Source organism: Pleurodeles waltl, chromosome 2_2 (assembly GCF_031143425.1).
Source record: "Pleurodeles waltl isolate 20211129_DDA chromosome 2_2, aPleWal1.hap1.20221129, whole genome shotgun sequence".
NCBI lineage: Eukaryota > Metazoa > Chordata > Amphibia > Caudata > Salamandridae > Pleurodeles > Pleurodeles waltl.
The window spans coordinates 895140770-895160656 of NC_090439.1; the positions used below are offsets into that span (position 1 = coordinate 895140770).

The 19887-nt window shown below is 47.8% G+C and overlaps 1 protein-coding gene across 1 annotated transcript in view; it reads left to right on the forward strand.

Moving 5' to 3' along the window:
• The window catches only part of DCAF13 (DDB1 and CUL4 associated factor 13), a 283160-nt gene that overhangs the window by 43529 nt on the left and 219744 nt on the right, over positions 1 to 19887 (forward strand). The window contains exons 3-5 of the mRNA XM_069220596.1: positions 271 to 378; positions 1176 to 1265; positions 1767 to 1922. Of these exons, the coding sequence (XP_069076697.1) occupies positions 271 to 378; positions 1176 to 1265; positions 1767 to 1922 (354 nt within the window). The remainder of the gene's footprint in view (positions 1 to 270; positions 379 to 1175; positions 1266 to 1766; positions 1923 to 19887) is intronic.

Here is a 19887-nt window from a genome sequence, read left to right on the forward strand (position 1 = left end):
ACACTCTTGACAAAACGATGGCTAACAAACCTGGTTTATTATGTCACTGTCCATAGTTAAATTGTTGAAACCGAGAGTATTTAAGTATTTTCAAACACTAACTTGGTTTCCTGGAAACAAATCTAAATGAGGAGAATATATCATTCTTACTGCAAATTGTTTGGACTTCAGGTAATGTATATCACTAATGTATTCTTTGCTCTTGTTATGATTGTTGCTACTTTTTACTTAAATGTATAACTTGCATTTGGCTTTCTATTTTTTTTTTAGGTTAAGGTTTGGAACTTGACCAAGAGGGAGTGTGTCCGAACTATACAAGCACATGAGGGCTTTGTGCGTGGGATGTGTGCCCGCTTTTGTGGTACCTCCTTTTTTACTGTAAGTATACGTTTACCTTATTGAGATTATTGTCCTTGATCCTGGCCAGAATGCACTCTTCACCTGGCTGTTCTTGTCATAGAATGTCAATGTTATCCAAGAGCGAATACAGTTATGCGAAGGGGCATTTAGGAGAGTGCAAAGGAAGCCTCAAGCCAGTGTATTTGAGTTTGGAAATCTTTACACAGTCCTGATGAAAAAGCAAAAGATGAACATGATACAAGATTCAGGGAGTAGTCAAATGCACTGAAGTATTGGGTAAACTAGAGCAGCTGGCATCAGCTAAGGTCTGTTGGGTGGTCATGTTGCTCAGTAAGTAGTTTGTCTTTTAGAATACATTTACTTCACAGCAGAGTTATTTGGCTAAAATGACATTTTATTTAAGTCGTGTAGCGAGGGACACTCAAGTGACCAGAAAGTAAATCCATTGTGATACATTTAACACTGACTAGGAATAGTTTGATTGATACACATGAGTTCATTAGTGTCTCCAAGTTAGCCTAATGTTAGATGTTGCATGAGTTAAAGAGCATTTGTGGCTGAAACACTGAAGACTTGTGACCCGTAGTTACTGAACACAGTCATTGGAGAAGTTGGTTGTACCAGATCAGCATGGCAGTATGTTTTCTAAGCATTTTCTTGCTGGCCATATTCTCGGATTTAGGACCCTATCCTAACCGAGCAATTGAGTAAAGCTCAACAGGTGCATGTAGAAGCAGTAGGTTAAGGGTACAGGTGACTGTCCCCTTATTACGTGTTAAACCTTTTCATTGTGTGTGTTTGTGCAACATATCTAGGTTGGAGATGATAAAACTGTGAAACATTGGAAAATGGATAGCCCAGGTTATGGCGAGAAAGAGGAACCTCTACACACAATACTTGGAAAGGTAATATAGCTATTCTTTGTCTGCTTTTGAAAGGTAATATCAGTGATCATGTGCAGTCTTTCTTCTCTCGTATGCAATAAGCTTTGTGCTTCCCAGAGCTCCCTCAACTCTCATAAGGGCTGTGACTCCAGAGTTAATGCCAGATTTTTTATTTATCAATCTTCATTCAAGTCACTTTGTCGTTTAGATCTATGGAAAAGATATGAGTTTGGCTGGTGGAAACAGGGTTACTTCATTTCTAGGTATGGTGGTTACCTTGGAAATACTCTTGACCATGGGAGGCAGTTGTGGGTTCTTCTTTAAAGACCCATTACTAGACTTATGTCAGACTTAAGTACTGCGATTGAGACATTGCAGTTGCTTTTCTAGATAGAACCTTCCATTGTAAAACCAGGATAGGAGCCATTCAAACTTGTGATCAGCCCTCTAGTAAGCAGGTACTTTATCTTTTTTCAGGCCTAAATATAAACTGTTTGTCGTTTATTCTAATTGTGTTTTCAGACTGTATACACAGGCATTGATCATCATTGGAAAGAAGCTGTTTATGCTACATGTGGGCAGCAGGTAGACATCTGGGATGAGCAGAGGAGCAGTCCAATGAGATCCTTCACATGGGGCGTTGATAGTATATCATGCGTGAAGTTCAACCCAATTGAGGTAATGTGTTTTATTTTGTATTTGGGGAATCCTTGTACTGAATGTCAACTAGAACCCAAGAAATGTGTATGTCAAAGAGAACACCCCTTTAGGCAATGGTTTTCCAAAAGAATTTGTCAGTAGTTGTCGCTCTCTGTGGCACCACAAACAATTTAGCCCTCTCTGTGTGAAAAGCTTGAGGTGGAAATGTGGGAAGAAAGGTAGTTTGAAGGCTTCCTTGCCTGGTCAGTAATATACAATTTTGCAAAACGTCTGCAGCTCTGTAACGTGGTCTGTTTTGTAAATGACCTTTGTCTTGTTTAATTAGATTTGGTGATCACTAATGTGCATATTACATTTCAAAACTGAGAATGACATTAAAGCAGTAAATGTCATTCTCAGTTTTGAAATGTAATATGCATCATTGTTTGGATGGTGCTGCATGCTAAAATGAATTGTCTGTTGTTGAGGTGCAGTAAAAAGTTGCTAAAGGGCCTTTTAGCTGATAATGTAACTACAAAAAGCAAGACCTATCTCAACATTACTGTAGATGTTTTATCTATCTTGACATTTTTCTTCACGTTTCCCAGTATTCTTTGTCCCTTCGCCAACTGCCATCATTGTTATGGAAAATCAGTTGTTAGAAATCATGCACCCATCAAATCCAGACCCATAAACTGTTATTAGTTGCTCCATCTCATGATATTAGCTACTGTATAGTGTTTGAAGGATGCAAAAAGCCTCAAATACACACCGTAAGAATCTGGCTATCTATGTAGTGTACCAATGTAGGGGTTGACTATGCAGATAGTGCAGGTGACCCTTACTTTTAGATAGGGGCTTTAAGTAATAACCCTAAATGCTCTCTTTTGTGGTAGTCTGGGTGAGCAGTTTAGGTTTATCAGATGGTAGTGCTAAGCATTTGTTGAACACAGTCAGTAAAGGAGACGCACACACAGGAAGAAACTTAGGACCAATTTTAGAAAAATACAACACTTATATATTATGTTTCAACACCAGAAATCTTCAAAGTAGGTAACTACTGTTACAGTGTTAGAATTCACAGTAGGGTAAGTAAAATACACAAATGCACTTTTACGCTGTAATGACTTTCAGTGGGTAAAGTACATGTACTGTAGTTGCAGTAAGTATCTCGGGAGTCCTCTTTAGGTAGTAGTATGCTGGGGGAGGGGGCGGGAGCGGGGGCAAGGTCACGGTCACAGAAAACACCAGCAGTTCAACTTTACCTGTCTTGGGGAGTCCGGGTGCAGAGGTGCTGGTTGGGGTGGGTGTATTTGGCACTACACGATTGGTGAATATAGGGGCCACCCAGAAACAGGCTTCAAAGGGGGACTTGGGGACGAGTCTGGAAATTGCCAACGTGGGGTCACAGTCGGTAGGGGTCCAATGAGCAGGGGAGCACGGTCAGTTGTCGTGGACATGGGTTGAGCAGCTCGGGTGTGGAGAGCTTTGGTTGACGGGTGCTCATGCATCAAAGGGGCCCACAGTTCTCGGTTACACCTGCAAGAAGGGGACAAAACAGGACAGCTGTTCCACTCTCGGTGCTGGCCTCTGCGTTGTTGACATCCCATGAAGGCTGGTCGGTCTTTGCAGCATTGGAGCTTGGACTGGACTCAAACAAGCTTTGTGCTGGAGGCCCTCTGAGGTTTTTGGAGGATGCACAGCTGCAGGACAAGTTGGGTTGTCATGATTGTCTGGACAGGGGTGGGTGTAGGCAGGTATAGTTTGGCGCCAAAAGTCCACTGACAGTCAACAGTTCTCGCTTCTTTGGCTATTCTTTGTCCTTCTCTTTCTTCAGTCAGTTCAATCTATTCTTCTGGTGTCACATAGCCACCTAAATATTGAGTTTAGAGCTGTTAAGAGGAGTGTAGAGTAGTAGCGAATGAACTACTTACTCCTGGGGTGACTACACCCCTTATATGACCACTTCTTTTGGGGATTGGGCATAACTCTGGCCCAGAATTCCTGTTTCCACTAAAAACAAGATGGTTGAACCAACTTTTCCTTCATGCAGCACATCAGGCAGCCCACCTTAGGGGTGTGGCTAGCCTGGTAGTGTAACAAGTCTGCTGCATAACTAATTTCCTGCCTACCCTGGTGCCAGTGGGCCTCAGAGCAAGGTGTGGCATCTCTCATGTCTGTGAGAAGTTGGGGGTCATACATCAAAGGCAGCAGGGACTTTTATGTTCCTGGTGTTGGTATGCAGATTCACTAGCCATCCTGCTGGAGGAGGTTCTAATACATTTCTTCAGAGCAAGCATTGTTTCTGGCCTCTGAGTGCGGGCTCTCACCTGTAGGGGGTCAGAAGCTACTCTTTGGTGGCAGGCTGGTCGATACGAGTCAGTCATCATACTAGAGGGCTAGTAGGTGTCAGGGGACACCTCTAAGGTGCCCTCTGGGTGCATGTCACATTAAATCCAATACTGGCATCAGTATTGATTTATTAAGATGAGATGTTTGATACCAAACACCATAGGTTTCAGTGAAGCCATCATGTAGCTGCGTAACTCGTATTGACTAGCGCTCAGTACATTCCTTAAGCTGGCTTCCCTGTTCACTTGCAATATCTTGTAATTGAATTAGACATAACAGGGGCATATCTGCTTATGCAGATATGTCCTCAAATCAAATACAATGCACCCTGTCATAGAGCTCTGAGGCCTGATTTAGGGGTGACTTACATATTTTAGATGCAGTGACTTGGGCATGCCACACAATGAGTGTGCCATGTCGTGTTGTCACTCATGACTTGCACCATGACACGCAGTTTGGTATGGCAGGCTGTGTGCACTTTTTAAGGGGTGATCCTTAATGTGACCTCTCTTACCAAACACTCAGCCGAGGTCTGGGACCTCATCGATTCACTCGCACCTTATGCTCTCTTCCTCACAGTGACCTGGCTCAACCCAGCATCAGCCCCTGATATCGCAACAACCATCCTGTAGGGATGCAAGATCCCCCACGGCAACAGCATCAAGAAACCAGAAGGGCAGCCTTGCCATCGTCCACATCGTCTCCATCCAATGAACCACCGTCACGGATGACACCACCCTGGCCATGGGGCACATTAAATTCAAACTCCATAAAGATGAAAGAGCATCCATCATGGAAACCCTTGTGTACCGCCCACCACCAGCAGCATGGGGCCGGTCGGGTACAGAGGTCAAAGAGGAACTAAATTAATGTTGGCTCCTCTGGAGACGGGGGTCCTCGGATTTTGGTCAGCCAGCAGGTAAGTACCTGCGACTCATAGGGCAGACCAGGGGGGATTGAAAGAGCACCAGAGGGGTTCCAAATAGGCACCAAACTTATACTCTCAGCGGCACATGGGCGGCCGGGTGCAGGGTGCAAACAGGATTTTGGGTGTTCAATAGAGATCAATGGGAGACCCCTATGGTCACTCCGATGCTGCAGGCAAGGTCCGGGTGGGGGGGGGTGTTCTCGGGTGCACCACTGGTCGGATAGGACAGAGGGCCGGCCGCCTGCTGGTCAGTACTGCACCAGGAGTCCGGTTCTCCAAGGCCTGGGGGCTGCGGGTGCAGTGTGCCCTTTAGGCGTCGGATATCTTCGTCTGGAGCTCGCGATGGGGGTGGGGGGTCCTCTGGATCTGCAGGCGTCGTCGTGGGGTCTTTGAGGGATCAACCGAGGGTGGGCTCTTATTCCCAATCGCCTGGGGACCCTTTCTTTGCTGGGTGGAGCCCTGGGCACGTGCCGTGGACATCGTGTGCACAGGGGTCAGAACTCGCGCATCCGGAGTGAGGTGGGAGTCCTTGGTAGAAAGGTTCTTTGGGACAGAGCCGCTGTCCTCAGGAGTTCTTGGTCCTTTTTGGGTGCAGGGCAATCCTCTGGAGTTGGCAGAGGTCGCTGGGCCCGCTGGATGCGACGCTGTTCTTTTTGCAGGTTCTCTGAAGCAGGAGACAGGCCGGTAGGGCTGGGGCCAAAGCAGTTGTCGTCTTCTATCTTCTCTGCGGAGGTTTCAGCTCAGCAGTCCTTCTTCTTCTTTGTAGGTCACCAGGAATCTGGTAAGCTGGGTTCAGGGAGGCCCTTAAATTCTAAATTTAGGGGTGTGTTAGAGTCAGGTGGCAGTAGCCAGTGGCTACTGTTCCTAAGGGTGGCTACACCCTCCTTGTGCCCACTCCCTTTAGGGAGGGGGGGGGCACATTCCTATCCCTATTGGTCCCTATCCTCCAAACCAAGATGGAAGATTCTACAGGGAGGGGGTCACCTCAGCTCTGGACACCTCAGGGGTGGTCACACCTCCCTCTTTTCCTAATTTTCCCACCAGACCTGCTGCCAAAACTGGGTCTGTGTCCGGGAAGCGGGCATCTCCACTAGCTGGAGTGCCTTGGGGGCACTGTAATCCACGACTTGAGCCTTTGAGGCTCACCGCCAGGTGTTACAGTTCCTGCAGGGGATGGTGTGAAGCACCTGCACTCAGGACAGGCGTTGTTTCTGACCACAGAGTGCACAAAGGCACTCAGCCCATGTTGTGGTCAGAAACTCACCTGAAAGTGGCAGGCTGGCACAGCCCAGACAGTCTTACACTAGCAGTTGGGCTAACATACAGGGGGCATATCTAAGATGCCCTCTGTGTTCATTTTTCAATAAATCCCACACTGGCATCAGTGTGGGTTTATTGTGCTGAGAAGTTTGATACCAAACTCACCAATATTCAGTGAAAACATTATGGTGCTGTGGAGTTCGTAATGACAAACCCCCAGACCATATACTCAGTATGGCTACACTGCACTTACAATGTCTAAGAATGGGCTTAGACACTGTAGGGGCATATTTCTCATGCAGCTATGCCCTCAACTGTGGTATAGTGCACCATGCCATAGGGCTGTAAGGCTTGCTAGAGGGGTGACTTGCCTATGCCACAGGCAGTGGTTTGTGGGCCTGGAACCCTGAGAGGGTTGCCATGTCTTTTTCTCCCCACCAGCACACGCAAGCTGCAAGACAGTGAGGATGTGCTGAGTGAGGGATCCCCAGGGTGGTATAATAAATGCTGCAGCTCTTTGAGACCTTCCCTGGCCACAGGGCTCTTGGTAAGATGGGTACCTTTTACAAGGGATTTAACTGTGTGCCAGGGCTGTGCCAATTGTGGGAACAAAGGTACAGTTTTAGGGAAAGAACACTGGTGCTGGGGGCCTGGGTAGCAGGGCCCCAGCACACTTTCATTCAAAGTTGGCATCAACAGAGGCAAAAGTGAGGGTGGGGGGTTAACCATGCCAACAGTAGCATTTTCCTACACTGCTATAATCAACTGTGGGAAACAAGAAAAAGAGCCCTGATCAAGAATCAAAGCCAGCCCCACCTACAACAGGGTACCCTTTGTGATTATCAAGGAATTCTACACCCCCGCCCCAGCTGCAGTAAACAACAACATCAGCCCTTCAGAAGAACTCTGCGACAGCACAGCCCTTTACAGCAAACTTTCAACAATCATATAGGGCCTGTGTTCTTAAAGTCAGCGGCGTTTCAATCCCAGTAAAAATGGCAGGCTCATTATCAGGACTCAGGAGGATACAACGAGCCAGAGAAAGCAACTGTGTAATGTAATGCAGATGCTAAAGGAGGTGGTCATTTGTGACAACACTCAGGAATATGGTTGCAGGGAATGGCCTGAGCTGGAAATATGCTGGATACTCATAGGTGGTGCCAGTCTGCCTGCAGTGGGAAGCACTGTTGAGTGCCAGATTCCTTCATGGGGCTTAAATCAGCCTAAAAAATGGAGATTCGCTGGTAACTCTGATCTGCAGCATGGTGTCCTTTCAGGACAATTAGTTCTCAAAAGGCAGCTCTCAAAACAAGACATGTTGCCCAGGACCCCAAACCAGTTGAATAAAATGGAATTCCCATGTGACTTAGAAGTGTCAGAGCAAACGAGTAACACATGCAAGAGTGAGCGTCCCTCAGTGCCCGTTAGATGATCTGGCAGAGCAACTTGGTGCCATTTTTGCCTCTGTTGATTCTAGGTCATCTAGGAGTCCTATGTCTTCTTCCCACTGCTCGAATATATGTAAGGTAGGGTCTGAGCCGTTCACCACCCATGAGCAATACATTTTCCTATGCCCCATTTGCCTAACGCTCCCAACATCAGCTTAGCCTCAAGTGGGCTAAATTCTGGCTGCTGAGAGCTTCAGTTTATTAATTTCCCCCAGCGGAACCAGAGCATATTTGTTATAGTTAACTGCAAAACCTGATCCCTTGCCAAACACCTTAAGAATATGCACTATCCTGTTGCAGGTAGTTAGGGGATCCTGCATAAAAGTAAGACTATTGCGAATAAGTATCTGCCTGCAGTCATCAATTGATTAATGCCTTTGCAAGCCCCTAAAGAGTACATCTCTCCTGATGAGTTCTGCTAGTGGCTGATTCACTAGGAAAAAGAGTAGGGTAGATGGTGGGTACCCTGCCTCGTACCTCACTCAATCACAAATCACTGCACAGTGCTCTGCCAACACTGACCAGCACCTTTGTGGCATTATAGAGCGTCTTAATGCATGTGTTAAACTAGGGCCCACAACTGATTTTATTCAGCACATAGAACAGAAACTACCAACGTGTGGAATCCAACACCTAGAAGTCTATAAGACCTACTGTTCGAGGCCCTCGCAGTATCCACTTCTAGCCAGAGCCAGCTGCGAGTGTCTTACACTGTCTGGTTCCTCGCACAGGCATAAAGCACACTCTGGTCCCAATGCACCAAGTGTGTGATGACTCAGACAAAGGGATTCACCAGTATTTTGGCCAAGACATTTAGACATTTGCTTTGGAGTCAATGAGAGAAATCCCCCTATAGGGCGACAGGAGTGCAGGAGGGCTTACTTTGCTTGGGGATAACTACAATTGTCACTCCCCGCAGGTCACCCATTAGTGAGCCCTATGTATTGCTTCCTTGAACAGTGATAACAGGGAGAGGTGGATTAGGGTGGCAAACGTTTAAAAAAAATATTTGGGAAACTGCTTGTCTCAAGTCTTTACCAAGCACATTTCATCCATGGCCTCTAAGAGCTCCTCTGCTTTAATGGAGCTAAGCATCAGAACCTAGAGGTCCTTAATCGGGGCTCTGAGATGTCTGGCCTTCAGTGAAAAGCCATGGTCACACAGGAAGCTATAGTAATCGGCAAAGGCACTGGCTTCCTTGCAGCTTGGACTAGCAAAGCACAGTATGACAGTTGTTTGTCTGATCTTATCCTGGTGAGCAAACCACCCCTATAATTGCAGGAGCACTGCCGCAAGCATGAAAAAGTAGTCTCGGCATAGATTTATTGGTGTTGTAGAGGCATGCCACCTTCTATTAGACCTAAGGAGGACGAACAGTTCAGCAGTTTGTGTGGTGTGTGTCCAGTGGCCCAGGGCACTGTGTGCCTGGTTGCTTGTGCATCACTGGATAGAAGTCAACTCCAACCACAAGTGTGCCATCTGAGACCCCCTTAGGAGAACCACCGTCAGAGTTTGCAGTAGGTTGTCCAGGACGGTGGGGGTGCATGCACGTTCACCGATGTCCAATTCAGTCTGTCAACAGTTCATAGCTTCTCAGTGAGTCCCTGCAGACATCTGTTATGTTTAATATGAAGGACTTATGAATTTGTATGGCCACCCCACAGAGACTGATGTAAATCCAAAGTGAAAAATTTGGGAGTAACTATATCTTCTTGATTTTAATCTTGAGCCAATTCATCTTCCATGTCAGTATCTTATACTCAGGCTATGTTGTGATCACTATCTAATGCCATGTGTCTTCAGTATAGTGTAAGGGTCCCCAGGAGCTAACTGCGTAAAAGAACAATAAAAAAGAAAAGAAGCACCAGAACAAAATCCCTCCCCCCAGCAACCTCTCCCCCGCTTCCATTTCTCCTCTTCAAGCACTCAAACACAAAAACTACAACTTTTAGTCAGGTGTGTCTCTTCATCTCCATGTCGGGAGGCCTTCCAGGGTTCCCCTCCAAGGAGTATCGACCCCGGAGGAGCTAAGTACAGTAGCCCATCAGGGTGGTTAATATCAGGTCAGGCCCCCATCGCCAGCCCACGCTGTTGCAAACTCCATGACATGACAAAAAAACAGCATTTGGGTTGAACCTTCATGGAGCACAGATCTGCTTCGCTGCCCCTCTGACAAACTCTGGGTCTTATTTAGTCCACAGTGCTTAAAATGTTGCTTTCCCAGGTCCTGATCTCGGCCCAGGAAATGTCTTTCTCTACTGTCTGCTTCAGGGCTTGGCTGTAGGGCCACCGGAGGCTGCCTCTACAACCTCTTGCATGAGTTATTTATTGAGTTGGTAAGTGGGATTTCCCCTGGTGGATCACCCACGTTAGTAGGAAATAAAATTATGTATTTCAACTGCATGGTGCATAGAGTTTGTTTTACAGCAGCATATGAGGAGAGGGAGGATAAGAGCGAGGTGAGATACGGAGGAGGATGGGGGAGAGGCTTATCTGAGGTCATCTGGTGGATACTAGAGCGGGAGGGCATGAGTAGGGCCAGAGTCTCTGTTGGCCTCCTCTGCAGTTTGAGAAATCTTTCTCCATGGTGCAATTCTGGGTGAGGTGTGCAGGAGGCTGTCCTGGTGTGTGGAGGGTACCAATGGTACACACACCTTATAGCAGGTCCAGGTGTCCCTTATTAGTGTAATGTATTCAGTGTCTAGAAGCCAGGCTCTCTACAGGTAGCTGTGGATGAGCAACCAGGGTTTACCTAGGAGACATGCAAAACTCATGCAGTACCACTGTAGTTACACCGTACTCACACACATGAAAGAAAACACAGTGTTACAAAAAGAAAGGTACTTTATTCTGGTGACACAAATACCATAAAGGCTATACTCCCTTAGGAGGTAAGTAATACACAAATTTCATACACTAGTATGCAGAAATGGGCATAAAAACAGTTAGAAAACAGTGCAATTAGTGAAAATCACAATAGTTAGAAATGGGCCTGGGGGAGCACAAACCATATACTAAGAAAGTGGAATGCGAAAGTCAGTCTCCCTCCTAGGCAAGTGTAGTGTGTAGCGGGAAGCTGGGAGTACTTAGAAAGGCCAAAGGTAAGTACCAGAACCCACTCCAGTGACCAGGAAAGCAGGAGTAAATCACAGTAAGTTCCCTGGAACACACAGAAAGAAGTACAGAAGAATATTGCAAAATCCAGAAGTGACTGCAAGACACCAACCGTGGATTCCTGGGCCAGAGGACCTGCGGAAAGAGGGGACCAAGTCCAAGAAGCACCGAAGAGTCCAGGAAGGGCAGGAGCCCCCGCCCACCAGGAGGAAGGTGCAAGAAGTGAACCACCGGTGAGGAAGAAGAGTCAGCAGTGCAACCAAGGAGACAGAGTCGGGTTACTGGAGGGTGCAGGTGATGTCCCTCGCCGGAGGGAGGATTGCACTCGGGTTTGCGTCTTCAGAGTCCGCCAACAAGCCTTGTCCCACACAAAGCTCACAGTGGGAAATGGTGCTGCCTGGAACCAGGAGGGACCAGATCGATTCTGCCCAGGAGGGGAAGTCAGAGGGGGCCCTCAGCTGTACAGGGCACCCACAGAAGACCAGGCAGTGCACTCAGGTGTCCCTCAAGATGGGACAACGAAGTTGCAGAAGAGGCCCACCCAGCACTATGACAAAGGCTCCCACACCTCTGAGGAACCATTCAGGAAGCTGTGCGTCACAGGATGGAGTGCTGGGGGCCGAAGATTCAAGATGCACGAAGAACTTGGAGGAAGGATGCCAACAAGCCTTGACAGCTGCCACCTAACCAGGTAAGCACCTATAAGGGGAGGGCTCTGACATCCCCTGCTGGTACTGGCCACTCAGATGCTCCCAGAGTTCCCTGCCAACCTTGAATCCAAGATGGCAAAACACACGGACCCTCTGGAAGAGCTCCAAGCACCACCCCTGGGGTGGTGATAAACAGGAGAGTGGTCACTCCTGTTTCCGTTGTGCAGTTTAACACCAGAGCAGTGACTGGGGGTCCCTGAACCGGTGTAGACTGGGTTTATGCAAGGAAGGCACCAGATGTGCATGGAGTCATACTAGCAATGCTTGCAAAAGCCTTGGGGTATCATTCTAACATGTTTGATATCAAACATGCCTATGTTTGGAGTTACCATTGTGTAGCTGGACGTAGGTAGTGACCTATGTTCAGTACAAGCGTAAAATGATGTCCCCGCACTCATGAAGTCCAGGGAACTGGGCCTGGAGTTCGTGGGGACACCTCTGCTAGAGCAGGAGTGCTCTCACACACAGGTACTTTGCACCCTGCCCTCTGGGCTAGAAGGCCTAACATAGGGGTGACTTATAAGTGACCTGGTGTAGTAAAAAATGGCAGTGAAAGGGAGCTTGCACCCTTTCACACGGGCTGCAATGACAGTCCTGCAGAAGCCTTTGCTTTGGATCCCTATCCCCTGTAACCCCACTGCCCTGGGTACCTAGGTGCCAGGTACTTGGGACCTATAAGGGGGCATCAGTGTGCCAATTGTGGGTGAAATACTGTGATACCAGTAACCAACAACCAAATTTAAGGGAGAGAGCATAACTACTGGGGTCCTGGATAGCAGAATCCCAGTAGACACAGTCACACACACTGACAAACAGGCCAAACGTGACGGGTAACCAAGCTAGAAAGAGGCTACTTTCCTACAAGGTGCAGCACTCACAACCCTTGCAACAGACCAGACAAAGATAAGTTCTCTCTGCAAGCATGGAGAAGGAGGAAACACTCACCAAGTTCCCTCAGCTTCAGCAACCAGGGGTGGCTTGTCATGTCACATATCAGGCTACTGCTTAAAAACTATATAATGCTCAACCCTGATCTTCCCATTTTACCTGGGTCTACAGCGCATGTTTACAAAATTACTTATTGTCTGCATAAATTCAATTTTTTTTTATTAATAGCCAAGAAACTTCGGAAATTGCATGTTTTCTTGAATCACACTTTTAACCCTCTTGATTTGATCCCATGTTTATTTATTTGTAAATGATCTATAGAGTGAACGCGCCCCTGGGGCTTAAAGAGCGCTGTACAAGAGAGAACATATTCCTCCTACAAGAGTGGCTACATAAAATCATGGTCCGTTAAATATGTTTCAAACATAATAGGGAAAGAAATCACCCTGCAGTAGAGGTTACATAGAATCATATTATACATATTTGGTTGAGCATATGTTCCCACCTCATATTCTTCTATCTAATGTAGATGTGGCAGACTGCTTTGTAAGCTATGAATTGTCCACCTGTAAGGAGTGGTTACATAGATTCATGGTCAGTTAGAGATCTGTTTGATATGTGTTGAACTTGGGCCTTTCTGTGGGGTCAACTCCAAACTTTTTACCTTCACCTTCCTGTTTTCTGAACCCGTTTTTGTTTGTTCCTAGTACTCAACTTACCATTACTAACCAGTGCTAAAGTACTTGTGCTCTCTCCTTAAAACATGGTTGAATTGGATTATACGCAATTAGCATATTTAATGTACTTGTAAGTCCCTAGTTAAAGTAGCACTACCTGTGACTAGGACCTGCAAATTAAATGCTACTAGTGGCCTGCCGCCTTAATTGTGCAACCCACTTAAGTAGCCATTTAAACATGTCACAGGTCTGCCATTGGAACCTGCATGTGCAGTTTTAGTTTGGCCAAATACACCTGGCCAAATAAATCTTTTGCCAGGCCCAAACCTTCCTTTGTTATTACATGCATGTCACCCTTAAGGTAGGCTCTGGACAGCCCAGAGAGCAGGGTGCAGTATATTCTAAAAGTTGAGCAAGTACATTTTAGTTTTACATGTCTTGGTGGTGAAAAACTCTACATTTGTTTTTCACAACTCTGAGGCCTACCTTTCCCATAGGGTAACATTGGAGTTATCTTATTACATTTAATAAGCTGCAACTTCCAAATGGGAATAGGTTACCAGTTGATGTTTGGTATCTTTGGAATTGTAATGGAATATTATCACTTACGCCAAAGTCAGATTTTAAATTGCAATTATGAAAATGCCATTTCTAGAAATTTGGCATTTTCCTGCCTTGGCCATTTGTCCTTGCAGCCAGTTACTGGGTCACAAGACTTGGTGTAGTTGGCAGTTGTGATTTGTGTATTCTCACAGACAACCACATACAGTAGAGGGCTCAGGTGTGTCTGGATAGGCCATCACTGGCAGAATGGAAGGGCGGAGCTGGGCAGAGTTCTACTTACTCTTGAATAGGCTGTGTCCTACCTCCACACAAAGGGCTGCTTGTACCCCCTGTAGGAAGTTGGCTCTGTATGCACTATTTCAAAGTAAGGAATAGTATGCACAGAGTCCAAGGGTTCCCCTTAGAGGTAAGATAGTGGCAAAAAGATAATACTAATGCTCTGTTTTGTGGTAGTGTGGTCGAGCAGTAGGCTTATCAAAGGAGTAGTGTTAAGCATTTGTTGTACATACACACAGGCAATAAATGAGAAACACACACTCAGAGACAATTCCAGGCCAATAGGTTTCAATGAGAGACCAAGGGGTCTCTTCAGCGGTGCAGGCAGGCAAGGGGGGGGGGGCTCCTCGGGGTAGCCACCACCTGGGCAAGGGAGAGGGCCTCCTGGGGGTCACTCCTGCACTGGAGTTCCGATCCTTCCGGTGCTGGGGGCTGCGGGTGCAGGGTCTTTTCCAGCCGTCGGGATTTTAGAGTCAGGCAGTCGCGGTCAGGGGGAGCCTCGGGATTCCCTCTGCAGGCGTCGCTGTGGGGGCTCAGGGGGGACAACTTTGGTTACTCACAGTCTTGGAGTCGCCTGGGGGTCCTCCCTGTCGCGTTGTTTCTCCACAAGTCGAGTCGGGGTCGCCGGGTGCAGTGTTGCAAGTCTCGCGCTTCTTGCGGGGATTGAAGGGGTCTTTAAATCTGCTCCTCTGGATACAAAGTTGCAGTCTTTGTTGAACTGGGCCGCTGTTCTCGGGAGTTTCTTGGTCTCTTGGAAGCAGGGCAGTCCTCTGAGGATTCAGAGGTCGCTGGTCCCAGGGAAAGCGTCGCTGGAGCAGGTTTCTTCTGAAGGAGGGAGACAGGCCGGTAGGGCTGGGGCCAAAGCAGTTGGTGTCTGCTTCTCTGCAGGGTTTTTCAGCTCAGCAGTCCTCTTCTTCTGTAAGTTGCAGGAATCTAAATTCTTAGGTTCAGGGGAGCCCTTAAATACTAAATTTAAGGTCTGGGGGGTTAGTAGCCAATGGCTACTAGCCCTGAGGGTGGGTACACCCTTTTTGTGCCTCCTCCCAAGGGGAGGGGGTCACATTCCTATCCCTATTGAGGGAATCCTCCATCTGCAAGATGGAGGATTTCTAAAAGTTAGAGTCACTTCAGCTCAGGACACCTTAGGGGCTGTCCTGACTGGCCAGTGACTCCTCCTTGTTTTTCTCATTAATTCCTCCGGCCTTGCCGCCAAAAGTGGGGCCGTGGCCGGAGGGGGCGGGCAACTCCACTAGCTGGAGTGCCCTGTGGTGCTGGAACAAAGGGGGTGAGCCTTTGAGGCTCACCGCCAGGTGTTACAGCTCCTGCCTGGGGGAGGTGATAGCATCTCCACCCAGTGCAGGCTTTGTTACTGGCCACAGAGTGACAAAGGCACTCTCCCCATGTGGCCAGCAACATGTCTCGAGTGTGGCAGGCTGCTAAAACCAGTCAGCCTACACAGGTAGTTGGTTAAGGTTTCAGGGGGCACCTCTAAGGTGCCCTCTGGGGTGTATTTCACAATAAAATGTACACTGGCATCAGTGTGCATTTATTGTGCTGAGAAGTTTGATACCAAACTTCCCAGTTTTCAGTGTAGCCATTATGGTGCTGTGCAGTTCGTGTTTGACAGACTCCCAGACCATATACTCTTATGGCTACCCTGCACTTACAATGTCTAAGGTTTTGCTTAGACACTGTAGGGGCACAGTGCTCATGCACTGGTGCCCTCACCTATGGTATAGTGCACCCTGCCTTAGGGCTGTAAGGCCTGCTAGAGGGGTGACTTATCTATACTGCATAGGCAGGGTGAGGTTGGCATGGCACCCTGAGGGGAGTGCCATGTCGACTTACTCGTTTTGTCCTCACCAGCACACACAAGCTGGCAAGCAGTGTGTCTGTGCTGAGTGAGGGGTCCCCAGGGTGGCATAAGCTATGCTGCAGCCCTTAGAGACCTTCCCTGGCATCAGGGCCCTTGGTACCAGGGGTACCAGTTACAAGGGACTTACCTAGATGCCAGGGTGTGGCAATTGTGTAAAACAAAAGTACAGGTTAGGGAAAGAACACTGGTGGTGGGGCCTGGTTAGCAGGCCTTAGCACCCTTTCAAATCAAAACATAGCATCAGCAAAGGCAAAAAGTCAGGGGGTAACCATGCCAAGGAGGCATTTCCTTACACAACCCCCCCCCCCAACGAAAGAGGATGAGACTAACCTTTCCCAAGAGAGTCTTCATTTTCTAAGTGGAAGAACCTGGAAAGGCCATCTGCATTGGCATGGGCAGTCCCAGGTCTGTGTTCCACTATAAAGTCCATTCCCTGTATGGAGATGGACCACCTCAACAGTTTTGGATTTTCACCTTTCATTTGCATCAGCCATCTGAGAGGTCTGTGGTCAGTTTGAACTACAAAGTGAGTACCAAAGAGGTATGGTCTCAGCTTCTTCAGGGACCAAACCACAGCAAAGGCCTCCCTCTCAATGGCACTCCAACGCTGCTCCCTGGGGAGTAACCTCCTGCTAATGAAAGCAACAGGCTGGTCAAGGCCATCATCATTTGTTTGGGACAAAACTGCCCCTATCCCATGTTCAGAGGCATCTGTCTGCACAATGAACTGCTTGGAGTAATCTGGAGCTTTTAGAACTGGTGCTGTGCACATTGCTTGTTTCAGGGTGTCAAAGGCCTGTTGGCATTCTACAGTCCAGTTTACCTTCTTGGGCATTTTCTTGGAGGTGAGTTCTGTGAGGGCTGTCACTATGGATCCATATCCCTTCACAAACCTCCTATAGTACCCAGTCAAGCCAGGGAATGCCCTGACTTGAGTCTGGGTTTTTGGAGCTGCCCAGTCCAGAATAGTCTGGATCTTGGGCTGGAGTGGCTGAACTTGGCCCCCACCTACAAGGTGTCCCAAGTAAACCACAGTTCCCTGCCCTATCTGGCATTTGGATGCCTTGATAGAGAGGCCTGCTGATTGTAGAGCCTTCAAAACCTTCTTCAGGTGGACCAGGTGATCCTGCCAGCTAGAGCTAAAGACAGCAATATCATCAAGATAAGCTGCACTAAAGGACTCCAAACCAGCAAGGACTTGATTCACCAACCTTTGGAAGGTGGCAGGGGCATTCTTTAAACCAAAGGGCATAACAGTAAACTGATAATGCCCATCAGGTGTGGAGAATGCTGTCTTTTCTTTTGCTCCAGGTGCCATTTTGATTTGCCAGTACCCTGCTGTTAAGTCAAAGGTACTTAAGAATTTGGCAGCACCTAATTTGTCTATCAGTTCATCAGCTCTAGGAATGGGATGGGCATCTGTCTTGGTGACAGAATTGAGTCCTCTGTAGTCCACACAAAAGCTCATCTCTCTCTTTCCATCTTTGGTGTGAGGTTTGGGGACTAAGACCACTGGGCTAGCCCAGGGGCTGTCAGAGTGCTCAATTACTCCCAATTCCAGCATCTTGTGGACTTCCACCTTGATGCTTTCCTTAACTTGGTCAGACTGTCTGAACATTTTATTTTTGACAGGCATGCTGTCTCCTGTGTCCACATCATGGGTACACAGGTGTGTCTGACCAGGGGTTAGGGAAAAGCGCTCAGCAAACTGTTGCAGGACCTTCCTACAATCAGATTGCTGTTGGTCAGAGAGGGTGTCCGAATAGACCACTCCATCAACTGAGCCATCTTTAGGGTTTGATGAGAGAAGATCAGGGAGAGGTTCACTCTCAGCTTCCTGATCCTCATCTGTTACCATCAACAGATTCACATCAGCCCTGTCATGGAAGAGCTTGAGGCGGTTCACATGGATCACCCTCTTGGGGCTCCTGCTAGTGCCTAGATCCACCAGGTAGGTGACCTGACTCTTCTTCTCTAGCACTGGGTAAGGGCCACTCCATCTGTCCTGGAGTGCCCTGGGAGCCACAGGCTCCAGAACCCAGACTTTCTGCCCTGGTTGAAATTCAACCAGTGCAGCCTTTTGGTCATACCAAAACTTCTGGAGCTGTTGGCTGGCCTCAAGGTTTTTACTTGCCTTTTCCATGTACTCTGCCATCCTTGAGCGAAGGCCAAGTACATAGTCCACTATGTCTTGTTTAGGCTCATGAAGAGGTCTCTCCCAGCCTTCTTTCACAAGAGCTAGTGGTCCCCTTACAGGGTGGCCAAACAGAAGTTCAAACGGTGAGAACCCTACTCCCTTCTGAGGCACCTCTCTGTAAGCGAAAAGCAGACATGGCAAGAGGACATCCCATCTCCTTTTGAGTTTTTCTGGGAGCCCCATGATCATGCCTTTTAATGTCTTGTTGAATCTCTCAACAAGGCCATTAGTTTGTGGATGATAGGGTGTAGTGAATTTATAAGTCACTCCACAGTCATTCCACATGTGTTTCAGGTATGCTGACATGAAGTTGGTACCTCTGTCAGACACCACCTCCTTAGGGAAGACCACTCTGGTAAAGATACCAATGAGGGCCTTGGCTACTGCAGGGGCAGCAGTCGACCTAAGGGGAATAGCTTCAGGATACCTAGTAGCATGATCCACTACTACTAGTATGTACATATTTCCTGAGGCTGTGGGAGGTTCAAGTGGACCCACTGTGTCCACACCCACTCTTTCAAAGGGGACCCCCACCACTGGAAGTGGAATGAGGGGGGCCTTTGGATGTCCACCTGTCTTACCACTGGCTTGACAGGTGGTACAGGAGACACAAAACTCCTGAACTTTCTGGGACATGTTGGGCCAGTAGAAGTGGTTGACTAGTCTCTCCCACGTCTTGGTTTGTCCCAAATGCCCAGCAAGGGGCATATCATGGGCTAAGGTCAGTATGAACTCTCTGAACGCCTGAGGCACTACCACTCTCCTAGTGGCACCAGGTTTGTGATCTCTTGCCTCAGTGTACAGGAGCCCATCTTCCCAATAGACCCTATGTGTTCCAGTTTTCTTGCCATTGGACTCTTCAGCAGCTTGCTGCCTAAGGCCTTCAAGAGAGGGACAGGTTTCTTGCCCCTTACACAACTGCTCCCTTGAGGCTCCCCCTGGGCCTAAGAGCTCAACCTGATAAGGTTCTAACTCTATAGGCTCAGTTCCCTCAGAGGGCAGAACTTCTTCCTGAGAAGAGAGGTTCTCTTTTTGTTGTTGTGTTGCAGCTGGTTTCCCAGCTGGCTTTCCTTTTCTCTTGGTAGGCTGGGCCCTTTTTCCAGACTCCAGCTCTACTTTTTCACCCTGAGCCTTGCACTGTGCCCTTGTCTTCACACACACCAGTTCAGGGATACCCAGCATGGCTGCATGGGTTTTCAGTTCTACCTCAGCCCATGCTGAGGACTCCAGGTCATTTCCAAGCAAACAGTCTACTGGGATATTTGAGGAGACCACCACCTGTTTCAGGCCATTGAGCCCTCCCCACTCTAAAGTTACCATAGCCATGGGATGTACTTTAGTCGGATTGTCAGCGTTTGTGACTGGATAAGTTTGTCCAGCCAGGTATTGACCAGGGGAAACCAGTGTTCGGTGGCATGTGTAGCTGCAGATACACATGCTGTGCATAGTCTGCCGTCTGGTGTTGGGTCGGAGTGTTACAAGTTGTTTTTCTTCGAAGAAGTCTTTTCGAGTCACGAGACCGAGGGACTCCTCCTCCTTTGTTTCCATTGCGCATGGGCGTCGACTCCATCTTCGATTGTTTTTTTTTCCGCCATCGGGTTAGGACGTGTTCCTTTTCACTCCGTGTTTCGGGACGGAAAGATAGTCATAACTTCGGAAAACTACGTCGGTATTGTTTCGTTTGGTATCGGGTTAGATTAGAGTCGACACCGAA